This window comes from Cynara cardunculus (assembly GCF_001531365.2).
Source record: "Cynara cardunculus var. scolymus isolate 2C chromosome LG 3, CcrdV1, whole genome shotgun sequence".
NCBI lineage: Eukaryota > Viridiplantae > Streptophyta > Magnoliopsida > Asterales > Asteraceae > Cynara > Cynara cardunculus.
In genome coordinates, this window is record NC_037530.1 from 39,069,127 (window position 1) to 39,087,879 (window position 18,753).

Here is an 18,753-nt window from a genome sequence, read left to right on the forward strand (position 1 = left end):
TTATCGCTGTATACCGTATGATGTCCAAAAATCTTGGATACATTTAAAATAATACTTTTTGTTTTATGGAATTTTATATTTCTGGGTTTGTCATGTGCTTATTAAAGAGTCGTATTTAACATAAACTTATCAAACCTTTCGTAATAGAATGGTTTGTTTGAAACTGTAGTATTTCGACATATCTAAAATTGATGATTCATGTTTCAGACAAAAGATAACATTTAGACCGAGCCTGTTTACCAAACTTTTACTTGACGTAAGCGTTTGCCAAGTTAGATTACCTTACCGGATGAATATGGTAAAGACCAAAAATCTTACCCAGTAAGAGGTGGGTAAGGATCGAGAGTCTTACTCGGTAAGTGAGGGCAATGATTCTTACCATGATTAGCACTTATCGGTAAATTGTTGCATCCACTGTTTTCTTAACCTAGAAAAGCTGCCTAATATCGGGTATGCACGTTTAAAAAAAAATAAGTTCAATCGTTCCCAAAACCTTACGCCATCCAAACCCCTTGCACCCAACGACATCACTCCCCCTCATGTCCCCATCATTGTTTGCTCTCTATCACTGCCCATCATCGCCGTTAACCCCTTCCATCGATTTCCTCCTTTTTTTTCGTTGGTTTCTTTTTTGTTTTTCGATTATCCGTCCTTTTAGATCTTTCCATACATACTCCATTAAATTGTTGAAACAGAGAGAGAATTGAAAAAGAAAAAAATAGATCAAAAAGAGGGAGATTGATGGCATGGGCCAACGACGATGATGGGCGATACAAAAAGCATACAACGATTAAAGAGGAGAAAACTTCAATATAAAATCCAAGAAGTATTTGGGAGATGGGGTAAGTATGAGTGTTCATGGGTTGGGTTGATCGGGTTAAAGACATTTGAACAATTCAATCCAATGTTTGCGGTTTGAAAATTTTTAACACAACCCAACCCAAACCAAACTAAAATGCAACCCAACCCAACCCAAATTGTACGGGTTGGTCAGGTTGATACTTTGGTACATTAAAATATTTTTATAACTTTGAATATGTTATTTCTTCACTCATAATTTATTTTTCATCATCAACCATTTGATACAACTTATCCATACTTTTTAAATCTTATGTATATCAGATTCAATTAATTTTTTCAATTACTGAATATATATAGGAGTGAGTTATATAGAGATGGAGAATAGATTAAAAATATGTGTATATGAAGAGAGTACATAATAGTGTAATTGTCTGATGCACATATATTAATGGAAACTCAACAATCGTATTAAATTCAAGAAATACAATGATATCGGATTCATCGGGTTGAGTTGTGTTCAAATAATAGTAACTCTATTTCAATCCAATATCTACAGTTTGAAAATTTTACAACTCAATTAGACATTGAGTTGCTTTGGGTTAAGTTATTTCATGTTGGGTTGGATTGAATTGATCAAATTGATCAGGTTTTTAAGTACCCCTAGAAACCAGTTCTTTATTATTTTTATTTTCGTCATGTTATTAAAATGATGTGTCACTTACATCAATTAATTGAAGCCAATGAAGCAAATAAAAGTAAGAGATTAACCGGTTTAAAAAGCAACAGATTATCCATTGCTATAATGATAAATTTTTTAAAGTACGATACCTTAATAAAAAATAATTTAAATATATATTACTATAATAAAAAAAATAAAAATAAAATACTATAATAAATAAATTTATGAAAACAGATTACTGTTTCATGCATTTAACCTTTTACATAAACTCATGATAATAATAAATTCAATTAAAAAAAATTGGCAAATAAAGAACCAAATAAAACCAAAACAAAATTAGTTGTACTTTGATTCAAGTATGCAGCTCGAGTACGTAGACTCAAACTCAGCTCGGGTCGGCTCGGCTCCGATTTAGAGTCGGTTTCGCAGCCAGAGTTGATGATTCCGGTGAACTTTAGCCACCAATAATCAAAACCCTAATCACAATTATACCAACACTAATCCTTCATTACACTTAAAATCAAAACCCTAATCACAATCTTCCTCCTCAAATCACATAGATGAACGTATGATCCATGGTTTCTCCAGGTACATCTTCGTGCACCTTCGGCTTCTCTTCTCCACCAACCAATCTCGCCGGATTTCCCACCGCCGTCGTCCGCGGCGGAACATCAATCATCACCAACGACCCCGCCCCAATCTTCGCCCCTTCCCCAATCTTCACATTCCCCAACACCGTCGCACCGGCACCGATCAAAACTCCATCTCCAATCTTCGGATGCCGATCTCCGCCGACCTTACCGGTGCCGCCTAACGTCACGTGATGCAAAATCGAAACATTATTCCCAACCACAGCCGTCTCCCCAATCACCACTCCGGTAGCGTGATCCAACAGAATTCCTTTCCCGACCCTAGCGGCAGGATGAATATCCACCGAGAAAACATCCGCTACACGCGAGTGCAACGCAAGTGCTATAGGCTTCCGATTCAAAGCCCAAAGGCGATGAGCGACGCGATGTGCTTGGATCGCTAAGAAGCCTTTGTAGTTTAGGAGACAGTGAGCGAAGGAGATGCAGGCAGGGTCGCGTTGACGGGCGGCTCGTAGATCGGCGACGGTGGCGGAGAGGAGGGAGGAGTCGGAGGAGAAGGTGTTGAGGAAGAGGTCGTAGAGGAGAGTAGAGAGGAGAGTGGAGGAGCAGAGTTTGTTACCTAAATGGAAAGAGAGAGATCGAGTGAGAGATGAGTGAGAGATGATGGTGGAGTAGAGATAACTGGCGAGAGCTGGTTCAGATTCTGCATCGCGGCGGGCGGCGGCTTTGATTTCGTTCCAGACCCAATCGCCTTCGGTTTCTCCGGCGGTAGCGCCACCATTGGCGGTGGTTTGCGGAGATGATGACATCGTCGAAATCGATGCGGCGTGGGGTGGGTTAGGAAGTGGGTGGGTGGGTGGGTGGGCGTGGCCTAAATTAGATGGGAGTTGCGGAAAAAAATATAGGCCACAAATCCAGTATTGTATTTCTTTTACTAAAGTGCCATTTATTACACACACATATATATAGATATATATACAATATATATATAGATATATAGGGTTTATTTCAAATACAACCTATCGCATTTGTACAACCAATGCAACCCAATAATTTAAATATTTATGGAAAATGAATATGATTCATTAATTATGATCAATACTTTATATTAGGAAACAATCAAAACTTCTATGAAATTACATATTCATCAAATTAAATGGACGGTTGAGATTGGGTTGTATTGGTTGTACAAATGGTAGAGGTTGTATAATAACACACCTCTAGATATATATACAATATATATATATATATATATATATACAATATATATATATATATATATATATACAATATATATATATATATACAATATATATATATATATATATATATATATATAGGTGTAGGTTCAAACGAAACACATTCATTTTATGAGAACGAGAGAACACTCTTATTACATGTGATAATATGCGTGAGGGGACCCAGTGATGTGCGGACGACTTGTTTTATGACTTAGTCTGCGCCAAAGGTGGTATGCGTCTATGATTTAGCATCACAAGTGATGGTCTTGATGGATCATAGTACCATATCAACAACACCCTTATCACATTTGAGGGGGCTTAGTGGTGTAAGGACGACTTGGCCCTCAACCAATATCACATCGAAAATCGTCCGCGTCTCTGATTTAGTATCATATGTGTATCATATCTGATGAAATAATAGTATCACATGTGATTGTCTATAATAAAAGGGTGTTCTTGTGTTCTCGTAAAATGAAGGTGTTCCCGTTTGAACCATTCCATATATATATATAAGGATTGATTTTTAGAAAGATAAAAAAAAAAGAAATCTTTACGCAGAAGCCTTAGGCATATGCGTAAGGATTCAGAAAGCTTACGCATATGCATAAGGATTCATTTTCTTTTTGCTGAAAACCAATCCTAACGTGTATGCGTAAGCCTTCTGCTTAAGCATTGCATAAAAAGTGAATTTGGTTAGAAAATGATTAAGAAGCGAAACCACCTATTAGTTTTGGCCATTTATGTAAATTTTCCATTCATCAACGTTCCTATTTACTGGGGACTTGGTACTGTACTAAGATTTTTTTCTCCATTACCGTGTACTCACAAATTACAATTGGTACATAAAATTTTTACATTGTGTTCTCGAATTTAAGGAGAATAAAATAAAAGAATGGAAGAAAAAAATAAGGGAGAGATTATTTTTTATTTGTGTTTTCAAAAGGGAAGAAAAGGAAAAGAAATGAAATGAATTTTCACATTCTTAAACATGAGAGAAAGGAAAGAAAATATGTCATTTTTATTAGGGTAAATTGCATGAAAAAGTAACGTAATTTAACTTGATTCATATTTTAGGTAACGTACTTTCAGAACTTCCACTTTGGTACCTAAAAAAATATAGATTTTCTTTTCCGATATTAGTATAGATTTGTTGGTTGGTTCCTTGCCGTTCCATAGAAAAAACTCATGTTCAAGTCTGACCTATATATATTCTTACAAACACGAGAGGTTTATAAAAAACGACAAAATTGTCAACTATGGACTCGAACCTGGGCCTTTCGACTTTTGTGCACCGACAGTAGCATTTACCATCTTAGCCATTAAAATATGGTGTTAACATTTCAGTTTCAAAAATGATATCGTGGCACCTAACAAAACAATATGATGGCACCCTTTAGAAACGTAAATTTTTCTCTTACGACAGAACCATGAAGCAGTCGTATCATTCGATGTGGGTCCACCCCTGTATAAGTACATATATGTATAAATGTTTGGGTTTACATGAAAAATACTCATTTATGTGAGAAGTGTAAGAAATGTAAACTTTTACTTAATATAGTGTTAACTTTTTGTGAAACCTATGAATATAACTTTACATTTTATGAAGGCATGTGAAGGTTACCGTTTTTGCGGTGACTTTTCAATAGGATAAAATATAGCAAAACATTCACACAATATAACGGTACCTTCACTATTTCTCACGAGAATGAAAATTTCTTATGTGATCCCACATGTGTGTGTGTATATATAACAAATAATGACAATATGTTATTGGGTTGGGTTCACATTAGACCAACATGTTTTCGTGAGACCACAAAATAACACTGAACCTTCACAGCAAAACATTGTGAAAGTACAAAAAACACCGAACCTCCATAGCAAAAACTTTGTGAAGGTTTTACCTTCATAGTGCTTTGCTATGAAGGTTCAGTGTTATTTTCGTGTTAAAAATCTTTGCAACTTGGAGCAGAGTTACCCCTGCAACTGGACCAATACTCCATAACAAGCTCGGAGAAATAAGAATCCCTCTTCATTAGCTTGGAGGGCTCATCGTATTCCATCATTTCACCTATGCACATAATAAACCCGGTTAGAATTGGACTAGGATCAGAGGCCGACCTAGAAATTTTTTCAAGTTGTGGCACTATTTGACTATAAGAAACAAATATATAAATTTTTTTTCACAAAATCATCATTGATTAGTCTATTGTTTTTCATGTGAGGTCATGTGTTCAAGTCTTTTATTGCAGTTTTTTTTTTTCATAAACTTAATAAATCTGAATTTTTTATTTTATTTTATGAAGTACTTCCTCAGCATTGAAGTTACACATGGAGCAGAAAGGAACTTCATCTATCAAAGGAAGTACAATGTCAGAGTACTTGTTTGTTTGGTTTTTTATTAAGTCTTATATGGATAAAGTTGTCTATGTTGATTAATCTATCTATATAGATTGAGAAGATTTTTGTTTGGAAGAGGTTTTTCATAGATGGATAGAGCGTGTTCTTTAACTGGGAGGGGCAAGTTTGGAAAAGACTTGACTTTATGCATAAAGCTTTTCCCTAGAAGCTTACTGAATAAGTCACTTTCTATATCATTAAGCCACTACCAAACAGTCATGTATAGCTGACCGAATAAGCTGCGAGTCCCATTAAGCTCATCAAGTTGCTAACAGGCACACCTTTAGCGTAACACCAGAGAACAATGATGACAAAACCCCTTCAAGTTGGAGCATTCATGAAATTCAAATATTAGTTGGGAATCAGAAGATTGAAGTTTAAACTAACTTGGTTCCATAATAAGCTTATGGGAGGGAATGTTAGGATTTACCGCAGGTTTACCAGGTCTTAATCCTTTAGTTTACTTGGTAAACCATTGGTTAAGAGGATACCTAGTCTCGAGGGTTGTCGAGACGATTTAGGCATATGATTAGGGATGGCAACGGGGCGGGGTTTGCAATCCCCGGCCCCGGCCCCGGTTTATATAAATAGTCCCCGGCCCCGGCCCCGGCCCCGGCCCCGGTCAACTTTCGGTCAACCCCGGTCAACCCCCGGTCAACCTCCGGTCAACCCCCGGTCAACCCCCGGTCAACACCCGGTCAACACCCGGTCAATTTAAAATTAATAAGTTTTTTCTAAGCATGATCAACATAACAACATAATTAGTTAATTACATCATATCTAGTCTTACCTAATAAAAATAATAAAATTGTAAAATTAACAATAATCCAATAAAATTGTAAAAGCCCAAGTCCATAATAAATCTAAGCCCAATTATATATATCACWTATAAGCCCAAATAATAAAAATGTTTAATATTTATATATATACCGGGTACGGGGCGGGTCGGGGGATACAATACCCGGCCCCGGCCCCGTCCCCGGTTTGCCTCTACCGGGGATCCCCGGCCCCGGCCCCGGTACCCGTTTTAGCGGGGAATCCCCGTCCCCGTCCGGGTCGGGTGAACCGGGTTCCCCACCGGGTCGGGCCAAATCACCATCCCTACATATGATATTGGGGTTGTTTGGTTAGTTTTCCATTAAGTTTTGTATGGATAAAGATGTATGTGTAGATTAATATGTATGTAGAGATTGAGAAGATTTTTGTTTGTGAGGGTTTTTTATAGATGGAACAATCGTGTTATTTTATTGGGAGAAATAGGTTTGGAAAAAACATGACTTTCTGCATAAGGTCTCCCATAGAAGCTTATTGAATGAGCCACTTTCTATATGTCATTAAGCCACTACCAAACAGTCATGTATAGCTTACCCAATAAGTTGCGAGTCCTATTAAGCTGCTAACAAACAAACCCTTTATCCTTTAGTTTACTTGGTAAATCATTGGTTAATAGATGGAAGGAGAGTGTTTTCGTATAGGTTACTCAATCACTCACTTTCTATATCATTAACCCACTACCAAATAGTCATGTATAGCTAACCGAATAAGCTGTGAGTCTCGTTAAGCTCATTAAGCTGATAACAAACAGGCCCATATAGTCCTACGCAAACCAGAACAACGACTTTGGGAAGCAAATTCGCTAAATTGAAATAGAAGTATCATACGACTGGTTTGCATATTGGACAAGAAGAACATACCGGAAGAGAGGACCATGACCATATCACTGTCTATGACGGTTGGAATTCGATGAGCTACTGTTACAACCGTGCAGCTTGAGAACTCTTGCCTTATAATCCTTTGTAGAGTGGCATCTGTGTATGAATCAATGGATGCAGTTGCTTCATCAAGAACTAGGATCTTGTTTCGTCTGAGCAACACTCTTCCGAGACAAAAAAGTTGTCGTTCACCCATACTCCAATTTTCCCCTTCGTCACTCACTGTTGTAAAAGAGAGAACAGAAAGATCTCAAGGCTAAACTTGGAAGTAGTATCTACATTTTAATGTGTTTGTAGTTTGATTAGGGTGCGTTTGATATACAGGACATGATAGGACAGAACAGAACAGGGATCACTGTTCCATGTTTGACAGGATTTTTATATAGAACAAATAGGAACAACTTGGAATAAAGTGAATAGACGTGTTCCACCCCCACCCCCACCCCCACCCGTTGGAATAGGATGGAACAGACCTGTATTTTACCGATATAACCTCAAAATAAAACTTAATTATCTTCAAAAACATCAAATACGCCTCTCTTTACTTTTTATTCATTCTTTAAATTTTGTTTATCGTATTTTATGTTTTTTATACTTCCACTAAATTGTCCTCAAAATATTATTTTTATATGCTTTCTATATTTTGGTTAGTTTGTGTAATCTGTTAAATATTACTAATAATAAAATAATATGGAAAATATATAAAATAAAATTTGGAAACCACATAAACTTTTTATTTTGGTGCCATTATTAATCGTTTTGACGAAAACTTTCTAAAGATATATTTTATTATAAAAATATTTGTTTTATTATAATTTAATAAATTAACCAAAATATATAAAAGATATAAACAATCATTAGAGATAAATTGGTCATTTTATCTGTTATATCATGTCCAGTTATATCTTACCAAACGCAGAACAACTGTTTTGTCATGTTCTATCCTTTCTGGATACCAAACGAACCATTAAGGAGTCTCAGAAATTCTTCATTAGAATTTAGCTACAGATTTTGTAATATTAGCCTCACCAGGAAAATCTAAACAGTTTGGAAGACTGTTAATGGTACCCTTTAGCTGGCATTTCTCTAATGCCTGCAAGAATCAGACAACTTTAAGGATTTATAGAGCAATACATACTCTCTAGCAAAATGAAGATGCACAGAAAATTTTACTATCATAGGGATTAAGATCATTTATGAACAAATATAGGGCTTAATTGTTGGGGTGGAGAGTAAGGGGCAGTTTGGTTGGTTTTCCATTAAGTCCTATAGGATAAAGCCAAGGACGGACCCATAATCTTTTTCAAAAGGTGGCACAATTTGACTATAAGAAACAAATATATGGATATTTTTCACAAAATCATCATTGGTCTTTTGGTTAGTTCATTGATTTTCATATGTGAGATCATGTGTTCAAGTCTCTTATTGCAATTTTTTCCGGAAACATAATAAATTTGAAATAAAAGCTAAAAAAATAACACTAAAGGGATTCGAACTCAGGTCTGGGGTGAAAAAAATGCCTTGCAAACCAACTCTACCAAGGGAAATTTGTGCCCTTATTATAGTTTCAACATATATATATAGTGACACACAACAAAATACTACGGTGGCACTTTTCACGACCCTAAATTTTTTTACACTACGACGAACAATACTGTGGCACGGCCACCGTATGCTCTACATTGGGTCCGTCCATGGATAAAGTTGTCATTGTGGATTAATCTGTGTGTATTGATTGGGAAGGTTTTTGTTTGGGAGAGCTTTTTCATAGATTGAATAAGCATGTTTTTGATTGGGAATGACGGTTTGGAGAAAAACTTCGGCTTTTTTCATAAAGCTCCTCTCTATAATCTTATTGAATAAGTCACTTTCTATATTATTAAGCCACTACCAAACAGTCACGTATAGCTGACCGAATAAGCTGTGAGTCTCATTAAGCTCTATAAGATGCTAACAAACAAGCGCTAATTATTACTAAATTTGTCATACCTTCCATATTTCATGATCAGAGTGAAGTCCTAGAGGATCCAAGTTTGTTCGTATGCTACCCTTAAAAAGGGTTGGCTCTTGAGGGATGACACTTAGCTTCATCCGGAGGTCCTTCAGGCCTATGGAGCAGATGTCCAGACCATCTATAAGAATTCTTCCACTATTAGGTTCTACAAGACGGAAAAGGGCAGTTATAAGCGTTGTTTTGCCACTTCCTGTCCTTCCAACAATGCCCACTCGAGTCCCTTCTTTGAATGTGCAAGTGATTCCCTTGAGAACTAGTGGAGCATTCGGACGGTACCTAATCTGTAATATAGAGAAGATTGTTTGTTAACAAATATGGGGCATTTCTATTAAACATCTTGTTCCTTTTGGGTGCGTTTGGTACGCTAGATAAGACATAACAGAACAGAACATGGATCATTGTTCCACGTTTGGTAGGACTTTTATGTGAAATAGATTGGAATAGGCTTGTTCCACCCCCACCCTATGGAACAAAGTGGAACAGACCTATATTACCAATATAACCTCAAAATAAAACCTAAATTCTTTTCTAAAACATCAAATACGGCCCCGGCCCCTTTACATTATTCATTCTTTAAATTTTATTTTATTTTGTATTCTATACTCTTTAAACTATCATTTTACAGTTCTCAGAATATTATTTTTATATTATATATTTTGAATGATTTACGTAATTTATTAAATATTAATAATAAAAAATAATATAGAAAAAGTATAAAATAAAAATTGGAAACTATATGAACCTTTTATTTTGGTGTCATTTTAATTGTGTTGATGAAAACTTTGTAATGATATATTTTATCGTAAAAAATATTTATTTTATTATAACTTAGTAAACTACTTAAATTAATCAAAATATATAAACAATTCATTGGGTATAAATTGGACATTTTATCTGTTCTGTCATGTCCAGTTTTGTCTTACCAAACGCTGAACAATTGTTTTGTCCTATTCTGTCCGGATACCAAATGCACCCTTTGTGCAAGTGAGCTGAAATAGTAGGCTCACCTTGACATTGTGGAGCTCAATTCTACCCTTTGAAGGCCAAGAAGAAGGAGGCATGTTGTTCTCCACAACTGCTGGAGGCTCGGGTGGAATGTACATATATTGTTTGATCCGTTCTATTGAAATGATGCCATTGGCTAGGCTACAAGACCATCGTGTCAAGAACACATGGGCGCCTGTCAACGCCAGGGCATATGAAAGGGAAAGCCCAACTATCCCTGCAGAAGTATCAATATTGATCAGTTAACTTTACGTTTGAAACTCTGGGAGTCCCACATCGGCCACACCTAGATCAATTTTCTCTTGTATATATGTTGGAACCACCCCTTTCTCCTCAAGGGCTCTTTTGGAGAGTGATCTGGGGGTTCCACATATTCTAACATGGTATCAGAGCCAAAGTCTGCCACTCTAGGGACTTGACACTCAGGCTAACCCCCTCTCAACATCCTAGGAAAATTTGTGTCCATCTAACCTCGTTTGGAGGGGGGCATGTCAGAGTCTCACATTGGCTAGACCTGGACCATTTCTCCTGTATATGTGTTGGAGCCTCCTTGTTCTCCTCAACGGCTCTCTTGGAGAGTGATCTAGGAGTTCCACATATTCTAACAGAAACCTATGACAAAACTCATGTAGGAAACGAGAACATGCATACCTGGAGGAATATAACCCTTTGGAACTAAAACCAGGAAAAAAGCAGCGGTAAATAGTGTCAGGTTTTGAAGTGCTTCTGCTCTCAAAACCAGCCACTCCAAGGTTGCGTTTGTAAAAATGAACGTACTTGCATCAACATCTACTAGCTTTAGGTAATTCTTGAAGAACTTGTCCTCCATTTTAAACGCTCTTATTGTAGTCACTCCAAGTGATGTTTCAGATGCATAATTTGCCACGGGTGCTTTTGTTATTCCATTGATTCTGATAAGTTCCTTTGCGGATGGTTGATAATACCCCTGTGCATGCAGCAAGAGGGTCAAATATATATATATGTGTGTGTGTGTATTGGAAGGGTGTCCTAGGCTATGCTTGGACTAACCGCGGCAAATTGTGACCGCAAGAAATCAGCCCTGATAAACTCAGTGGCCACAATTGTTGTGTAGGCCTGGAATCGAACCTGGGCAGATGGGATTTTCCACCGACCTCAACCACTACGCCATAAACCCTTGCGGGTCAGAGGGTCAAATATTAATGTGTATTTTGTTTTTCCTTTTGGTGTAGAGCAAAAGTATAGAGCTAAATTCACCTGGAAATATTTTGTAGCTATTGTAGCGAAGATGCCAACAATGAGGACTTGCCATGTTACTGATGCCATAACGGCGAGTATTGTGAGCAATTCGATACCAGAAGTCACCACAAAAGCAAACGAGAGGGGTATGTCAAAATCCAATACACTCAAATCTGTTGAAGCCTGCAGAGAGTACGTTTAGATATTGTAACAACTCGTCCCACATGGATAGAAAATGGGTTTTGTGAGTTCCTTATAAGCCTCAAGTTGTGAGCTACCAATAACTTCCACCATAAGTTGGATCCGAAGTTATTGGGCCAGTTTTTTGCTTTGGGCCTGGGGGTGTTACAAATGATGGGATTTGTGGCTTCCTCAAAAGTTATATGATCGTCTCTTTGTTGCTGTTTGGGCAATGCTAAAGAAAAAGAACTTACTCGTGTTAGAATCCGGCCAACAGGTGTAGAGTCGAAGAATAGCATAGGTGCACTGAAAATTGACTTGGTGAACTTTGAGAAGAAGGCTTCAGATGCTTTTAATCCCAGAAGGGTGGTGGATAAAGATCTCATTAAAACAAAAAAGACACTTGTGGTTGAAATCAATGTGTAAACACCAATTAACATGACATTACTGATTGTAGGAATCTTAACAGCAAAAGCTAGCCAATAACTGGCTGCAGCCTGAAGAGCAGAAAAACCAATCTGAGTTAGCAGACTCAAGAAGAAGAAGCGTCTACCTTCCGAGATAACAATATAATCTGAAAAAGGCTTCCACCCAACATCACCAATTGGCTTCTCTTCTTCCTCAGTCAACTGTACAGTTGACTTAGATATTTCCTCACTAATTTCATTCCTGAAGTTCAAACTATTTGTTTCTTTTACATTGCGTTTATTTTCATAAGATGAAGACTCCAAATCTGTCATCACATTTTTGTGAGCATTCACAAGTTGCTCAAAACCTGTGTCTGCCATTATGAGGTCCTTGTATATTCCTGATTGAGTAATGTGTCCATCTTCCATCACCTTTAATCAATAACAGTAAAAAGATAAGACAACAATTAAACTATTCTAGAATCTCATGATTAAAAATGTTCTAAAAAGAACTTTGATTACCCTCTCGTTACCAGAATATTGTCAACCTTTGAGAGAAACTCCACTTGATGAGTGACAAGAATGATTGTCTTCATCCTTAAAGCAGTCATAACACAATCCTGAAGCCAAATAATTCACATGTAATGACCAAAAAGAGAAACCAAATGCAAACTAATCACAATGAGAAAATCTAACATTAAAGAGAGTTGCTGCTGTGTGTGCATCTACGGCACTGAAAGGGTCATCAAGAAGATATATATCCGCATTGTTGTAGACTGCCCGGGCAAGTTGAATCCTCTGCTTCTGACCACCGCTCATATTGAGTCCCCTTTGGCCTATTTCTGTTAGATCACCATGGTTAAAATCATTGAGATCCATGTCCAGAGCACAAGATTTTATGGCATTTGCATATCTGATTGGGTCCATTGGCTTTCCATAGAGTATGTTATCCCGAACTGTCCCACTTTGAATCCAGGAAGCTTGACTAACATAAGCAATTGATCCAAAAACGTCCACCTGATGCAAGCAATAGCAGTAAGCTTTAGAAATTTACATACAATTGCCAAATTAGAAAAAATGTTGTGGACTCACAGTTCCTGAAGTGCTGGTTATTTCTTGGAGTATGGCATGCAATAGTGACGATTTTCCAGCACCAACTGGTCCACAAACCACGACTTTCTGTCCTTTAATAAGTTCGATATTTATGTTTCTAAGAGTCAAAAAGGGTGATTCTGGATCCCAACTGAAATTGCCATGCTGTATTCTGACACAGATACCTGAATGTTTTTGTTCTTGATTTTCCCTCACCCCCTTATTTTTAAGTTCATTCTCAACCAGAAATGAATTGATCCTGTCAAAGGAGACTTTGGTCTGGATTAACATTGAAAGAGCCTGCGGAAAGTATTTGACTGGCTCGGACATTGTTCGTAAGGTTGCCAAAATGGTGAAAATAGTTGCAGCATTTAAAGGAGCACTGTTGAAAAATGCACACCCGAAAAGGATGACTGAAGAAATGATAGTCGGTGACATCCAATACAAAACCGAGCCGTAAGCCTTTTTATACTGAGATTCACGCAGCCATTTGAATTCGTTTTCTCTACAAGACTCGACGAAATCCTTGAACTTCTCTTCCCATGACAGTAATTTGATGATCTTCATATTGTTTAGGATCTCAGAAGTTGACCTCAGTCTCTTGTCTTGGGCGCTCATAAATTCTAATTGACATTTCTGAAGCATTATTGCAAATGGCACATTGAGAAGCCCACACAAAAGGAGAGGGACTAACCCGGGGAGAACACCAACTCCTACTATAAAGAACAAAACAGCAATGGCTAGAAAGAGTTGAAGGAAAGAAGTCCAAGCCACATGAACCCACATAGGGAATTCACCCATTCTGTAAGCATCAATAGCGATGTAGTTTACAATCTCCCCTGTGGAATGTCTTCTTCTCCCTAAACTAGAAAGCTTGAGTTGTTTCTTGTATACTGCCACCATTAAAGCCGATCTCATCCGCATACCCGTTCTTTTTGCATTAAAGAAAAAATGTCTTTGAGATAAAGATTCAAACACCTTGACTGCAATCAAGCATCCTACTAATAGGAGTCCGTATGGTACATTTTCTATATCACGATTGGAGTAATTAACAAATGCATAGAGTAACAATGGACCAACTATGACGGCAATAGTCCTAACCGAGGCATAAATTCCTACCAATACCATTTCTTTACAATAGACACTTTTTAAAGCCCTGCCAACCAGGTTAGCATCGTTTGCGGTCTTCTCCCTTTGAAGTGAGTCCCATGCCATTATGAATTTGTGATAGGCAACATTAGCTTTGTCTTTAGGTTCTAGAGAGGGAATGTCTTCAAGAGATAATGGTTTTGTATAACCTAAGGAAATTAAAGGGTTTACCCAAGAAAATACCAATTTGCTGAAAAATTTAGGCTCTTTAATTTGGCTTTTGTCCCCTTTCTGGGTTCCTTTGGCCAACAAAGGATCTAATAAGATCTCTGGTGCCTGTTGACCGACAAATCCTTTGCCATTTCTTAGAGCACATAAGAAGAGCAAGAAACTAACAATCCATTCGACAAATTCCAAGAATAAGATGTGTTTCTCTACCAAAATTTCAATTTCTATCGTGGATATGAACAAAAATAGTAACATCCACCAAACAGAAACTAAAAGATTGACAGCTTTTGATCTTTCTATGAGCACTGAAATTGTCAAAGATAGCCATATAACTGCTCTACCAATGTTCATCACCCAATTCGAACAATCAAAGTTTCTGGTTCTCGTTATCACTTCCCAAAGACATTCGACGATATAGGCACCGCCAGTGAGAAAACAACAGATTGCAACTAACACATAAAACCAGCCGATTCTCCTGTACCTATTCTCACTTATGCCATATCTCTTGAGGTAAACAACTAATAAGAACAGATAGAAGACAATAACAAACAGTAAATTCAACAAATCTAAGATGCTCCTTTGAGTGTGTGGTGAAACTAGCTCACATTCATCCTCACAAATGCATCCTCCTGCAAATATACCACTATATAGAAACATTTAGTGTACATATATATATATATATATATATATATATATATAGCTTCAAATTGTGCCAGTGAAAACCTCTAACGAAGGAAAATGATGGACAAACGCGCAACTCTCGAAAAACTAAATAACGTTAGCATCAACTTGATGTAGCAGACAATAAATACACATGAAACATTAACAATTACCGAGTAAACTCCTCGGAGACGCCATTGATGTTAAAGAACCACTGTGTGTGATCAAATTAGAACGATCGTCTCCATTATTGACCACCATCTACAGCTCGGCGTGTTTAATATGGTTCAGTATACGTGTGGGTACTTATAGGCATCTATATCTTCTCCACCTCCATCATATTAGGTGGCAATTTTACATATCGAATTGGCAGTGAATTAAATTCGTATCAAACTATCATTTATTCTGGATAGCATATTTTTAAAATTTTTGTTTTGGTATCTAAGATGTAAAGTTTTAAACATTTAAGTACCCGATTATCAACTATTTCTTCTAATAAACCACAATACATAAAAACTAATTTTAGATTAAGATATCCATGTGAGGAAATAATACTGTTAATCGGAAATCATACTGGAGATGAGGATACCCCTAAAACCCGAACCCGATTATTTATTAGCAAGTTTTAATGTATAGGATATAAGTTTATTTGTTTATGTATAAAATTATAAGAATTATGTAAACAAGGAAAAATCTCTGATTCCCTGATAGGGATCCTCGACCTCCGATAAGGACGGGGACGAGGAAGAAAACTTGTTCCCGACGAGAATGGGTATCGGGAATGGGGATCGGGATTGTAGTATCCCCATTATTCCCGACCCCGTTACCATCTCTGTTTGGTCCCCGAGGTCTAGCGAAACACATGTATGTGTTTTCAAATTAGGATAACCATAATAAATGCTTCTCACCAACCAACCTCTATTATTGTGATATCGATACATGTGATCATCTTAGTTTACGTTATTTATGGAAAACATCGTTCCCATTTAAAATGTTTAAAATTTCATCTTTACGAGAAAACGTGCATGTCCAAGCCGGTAGAGCGTCCCTCCTATGATCGAATCCCGAGATTAATACCCAATTTAGCTTCTCAAGAGGGCTTCTTGAACAGAATAATTGTCGTCTACGTTTGATATAAAATGTTCTCAGAGTCGATGATTAACAGGTCGAGTTTAATTGCTTATACAATGAGATTTTTTATCGGTCTAGTTATGATATATACAGTTCCGTTACCTGAACTCTTGAATTTTTCTTAATCTAGACTCAAATTTGTATCGAGAATACTTATTCAACCATTAAATCGAGTTTGAATTTAATCTAACATGTATTCCCAGTCAAATCGTAACTCAACCCGTGTTCTAATCCGACTATGAAATTTCTAAGAAACAAAATAACTAATAATACAAAAACTAACTGTAAAAATTACAATTTTATTAAATATGACATACAAACGGTTTTTTACTACACTTAGACCAAACACTTATCCGATAAGTGTTTAGCAGTAAATTTCAACACTATCACTAGCTTACTGGGTAAGATTTTAATCACAGAATTGTATGCAACAACTTACCCGGTAAATGCTAACGGTGGTAAGAGTCGTCGTTCTCACTTACTGGGTAAGACTCTAGATTCTTTGTCTCACTCTTACTAGGTAAGATTCTTGGTCTTTGCCATATGCATCTGGTAAGGTAATATGACTTAATAAACGCTTACGTGGGTAGGCGTTTGGTAAATGACCCCTTAAATTGTTTTTATTTTTATTTTTTCTATACCAGTTTTCTTAATTAAAAAGGTGAAAATAATATAAACATTAAGTTTATGTAGCAGACAATAAATGCACATGAAACATTAACAATTACCGAGTAAACTCCTCAGAGACGCCATTGATGTTGAAGAACCACTGTATGTAATCAAAGTAGAACGATCGTCTCCATTTTTTTTTAGCACCAGCTGCAGCTCGACGTGTACAATATGGTTTAGTATATGTGTGGGTACTTATAGGCATCTGTATCTTCCCCATCTCCATCTTATTTGGTGGCAATTTTGTACATAGAATTAAATTCGTTTTGGATAACGTAATTTTAAAACTTTCATTTTAGTATGTAAGATGTAAAGTTTTAAACATTTAAGTATCCAAGTATCAGCTCTTTCTTCTAATAAACCACAATACATAAAAACTAATTTTAGATGAAAATATCCATGTCAGCAAATAATACTGAGTTGGATACCACATCACTCATCACATTAGCATGGTAGCTGGTTAATGCTTCAACCGTTACCTTGGTTCTTAAATGTTTTAAACTTTACATCTTATGCAACAAAATGAGAGTTTTGAAAGTACGTAACCTGAAATAGAAATCAAGTTAAAGTACGTTACTTTTTCATGCAATTTGCCCGAATAATAAACATCGTAACTTTATCTATTTTGTTTGAACAATTGAATATTTGTAAGTCTGTGGTTCTTTATAATTAGAAATCCACATATATATATATATATATATATATATATATATATATATATATATTATATGTTTTACTTAGAAACTCAAAATGTCATTCAAAATTTTAACAAAACAGATATGAAACTTAAAGTTGGTACAACTAGTATCAATATGTACCAAACGAAAAAAGTTGATAACAAGTACTTATGGTTAGTACACTGTATAAAATTTTGTGTACCAATTATAATTGGTTGATACACGATACTAAGGAAAAAGACTTGTACCGCAACAAGTCCATCCCTATGGGTTAGTACACTGTATAATTAAGCGATCAGAACAATTAAGAGGCTTTCATGCTATAGTACAAAATGAAATATAATTGTTTGGTAATTGTTTACAATAAAATTAGGGCGTTGAATAGTTAAGGGAGGCCCATGATGCAAAATCATTCAGAGAATTTTAGAACCATTAAAAAACAAATTTTTTTTTTATCAAACAAAATTCACCTCTTAATGATTTAAAGGATGCCTCTTAGTAGAACTATTAAGAGGTAAACAAACAATCCCTAATATTTCATACTGAATTATACAAATGAACCTTTGACAATAGAAAACCTTCAATTTCAGTCCTTTAATCTCTCTAACTCAAAATTTGGAGTAAAATTACTTTCATAGTTTTTTTTTAATTAAAGAATAGTAATTGTAGACATTTTGTTCATATAAATAAATTAAAGGGTCGTTTACCAAACTCTTACCAGCAAAAGTGAAGGGTTTAAACCTCACCAAAGGTGAAAATTGTGTATGAATTTATTTGTTCTATTTGTCGTATATAAATATTATATACTTCAAAAAAAGTGACGACCCTCATTTTACTGGGTAACAATCTCGACCATCAAAATGGGTTGTTTATAAGTGTTTCTTACCTGGTACGTGATAATCGGGTGAGAGTCTTATTTCTCACTTATCAGGTAAGAATCTCAGTTGTTGTCATGTATCTTAC

General features: G+C 36.3%; 2 protein-coding genes across 4 annotated transcripts; both read right to left on the minus strand.

The window, feature by feature from the left end:
• Positions 1–1,733: 1,733 nt before the first annotated feature.
• LOC112510177 (serine acetyltransferase 5-like) lies at positions 1,734–2,898 on the minus strand. The gene has a single exon (XM_025115500.1). The coding sequence runs from the start codon at positions 2,877–2,879 to the stop codon at positions 2,028–2,030; it is 852 nt and encodes a 283-aa protein (XP_024971268.1). The 5' UTR covers positions 2,880–2,898; the 3' UTR covers positions 1,734–2,027.
• A 2,354-nt stretch (positions 2,899–5,252) lies between these two features.
• Positions 5,253–15,590, minus strand: LOC112510046 (ABC transporter C family member 8-like). 3 transcript variants are annotated; one of them, XM_025115307.1, is made up of 13 exons: positions 15,487–15,584; positions 13,337–14,267; positions 12,941–13,261; positions 12,778–12,864; positions 12,092–12,676; positions 11,676–11,840; positions 11,217–11,385; positions 11,091–11,114; positions 10,442–10,656; positions 9,410–9,715; positions 8,450–8,513; positions 7,403–7,642; positions 5,253–5,379 (listed from the first exon to the last, which is right to left on the minus strand). In XM_025115307.1, the coding sequence occupies exons 2-13, from the start codon at positions 14,258–14,260 to the stop codon at positions 5,255–5,257; spliced, it is 3,225 nt and encodes a 1,074-aa protein (XP_024971075.1). In that variant the 5' UTR covers positions 14,261–14,267; positions 15,487–15,584; the 3' UTR covers positions 5,253–5,254. The 3 variants fall into 3 exon arrangements, 2 of the variants coding, with proteins under 2 accessions (XP_024971075.1, XP_024971074.1); XM_025115306.1 differs by having other exon boundaries at positions 11,091–11,385; XR_003068877.1 differs by lacking the exons at positions 5,253–5,379; positions 7,403–7,642; positions 8,450–8,513; ... (7 more) ...; positions 12,941–13,261; positions 13,337–14,267 and adding an exon at positions 15,191–15,296 and having other exon boundaries at positions 15,487–15,590.
• Between the last annotated feature and the right edge of the window lie 3,163 nt (positions 15,591–18,753).

Bases quoted from the DNA above. Each gene is read 5' to 3' on its own strand.
- LOC112510177 (XM_025115500.1), bottom strand. From the start codon at position 2,879: ATGTCATCATCTCCGCAAACCACCGCCAATGGTGGCGCTACCGCCGGA.
- LOC112510046 (XM_025115306.1), bottom strand. From the start codon at position 14,260: ATGCGGATGAGATCGGCTTTAATGGTGGCAGTATACAAGAAACAACTC. The intron at 13,262-13,336 runs GTGAGTCCACAA...TGCTTGCATCAG, and splicing joins TAACCAGCACTTCAGGAACT to GTGGACGTTTTTGGATCAAT. The intron at 11,841-12,091 runs GTAAGTTCTTTT...TACTCTCTGCAG, and splicing joins TTGGCCGGATTCTAACACGA to GCTTCAACAGATTTGAGTGT.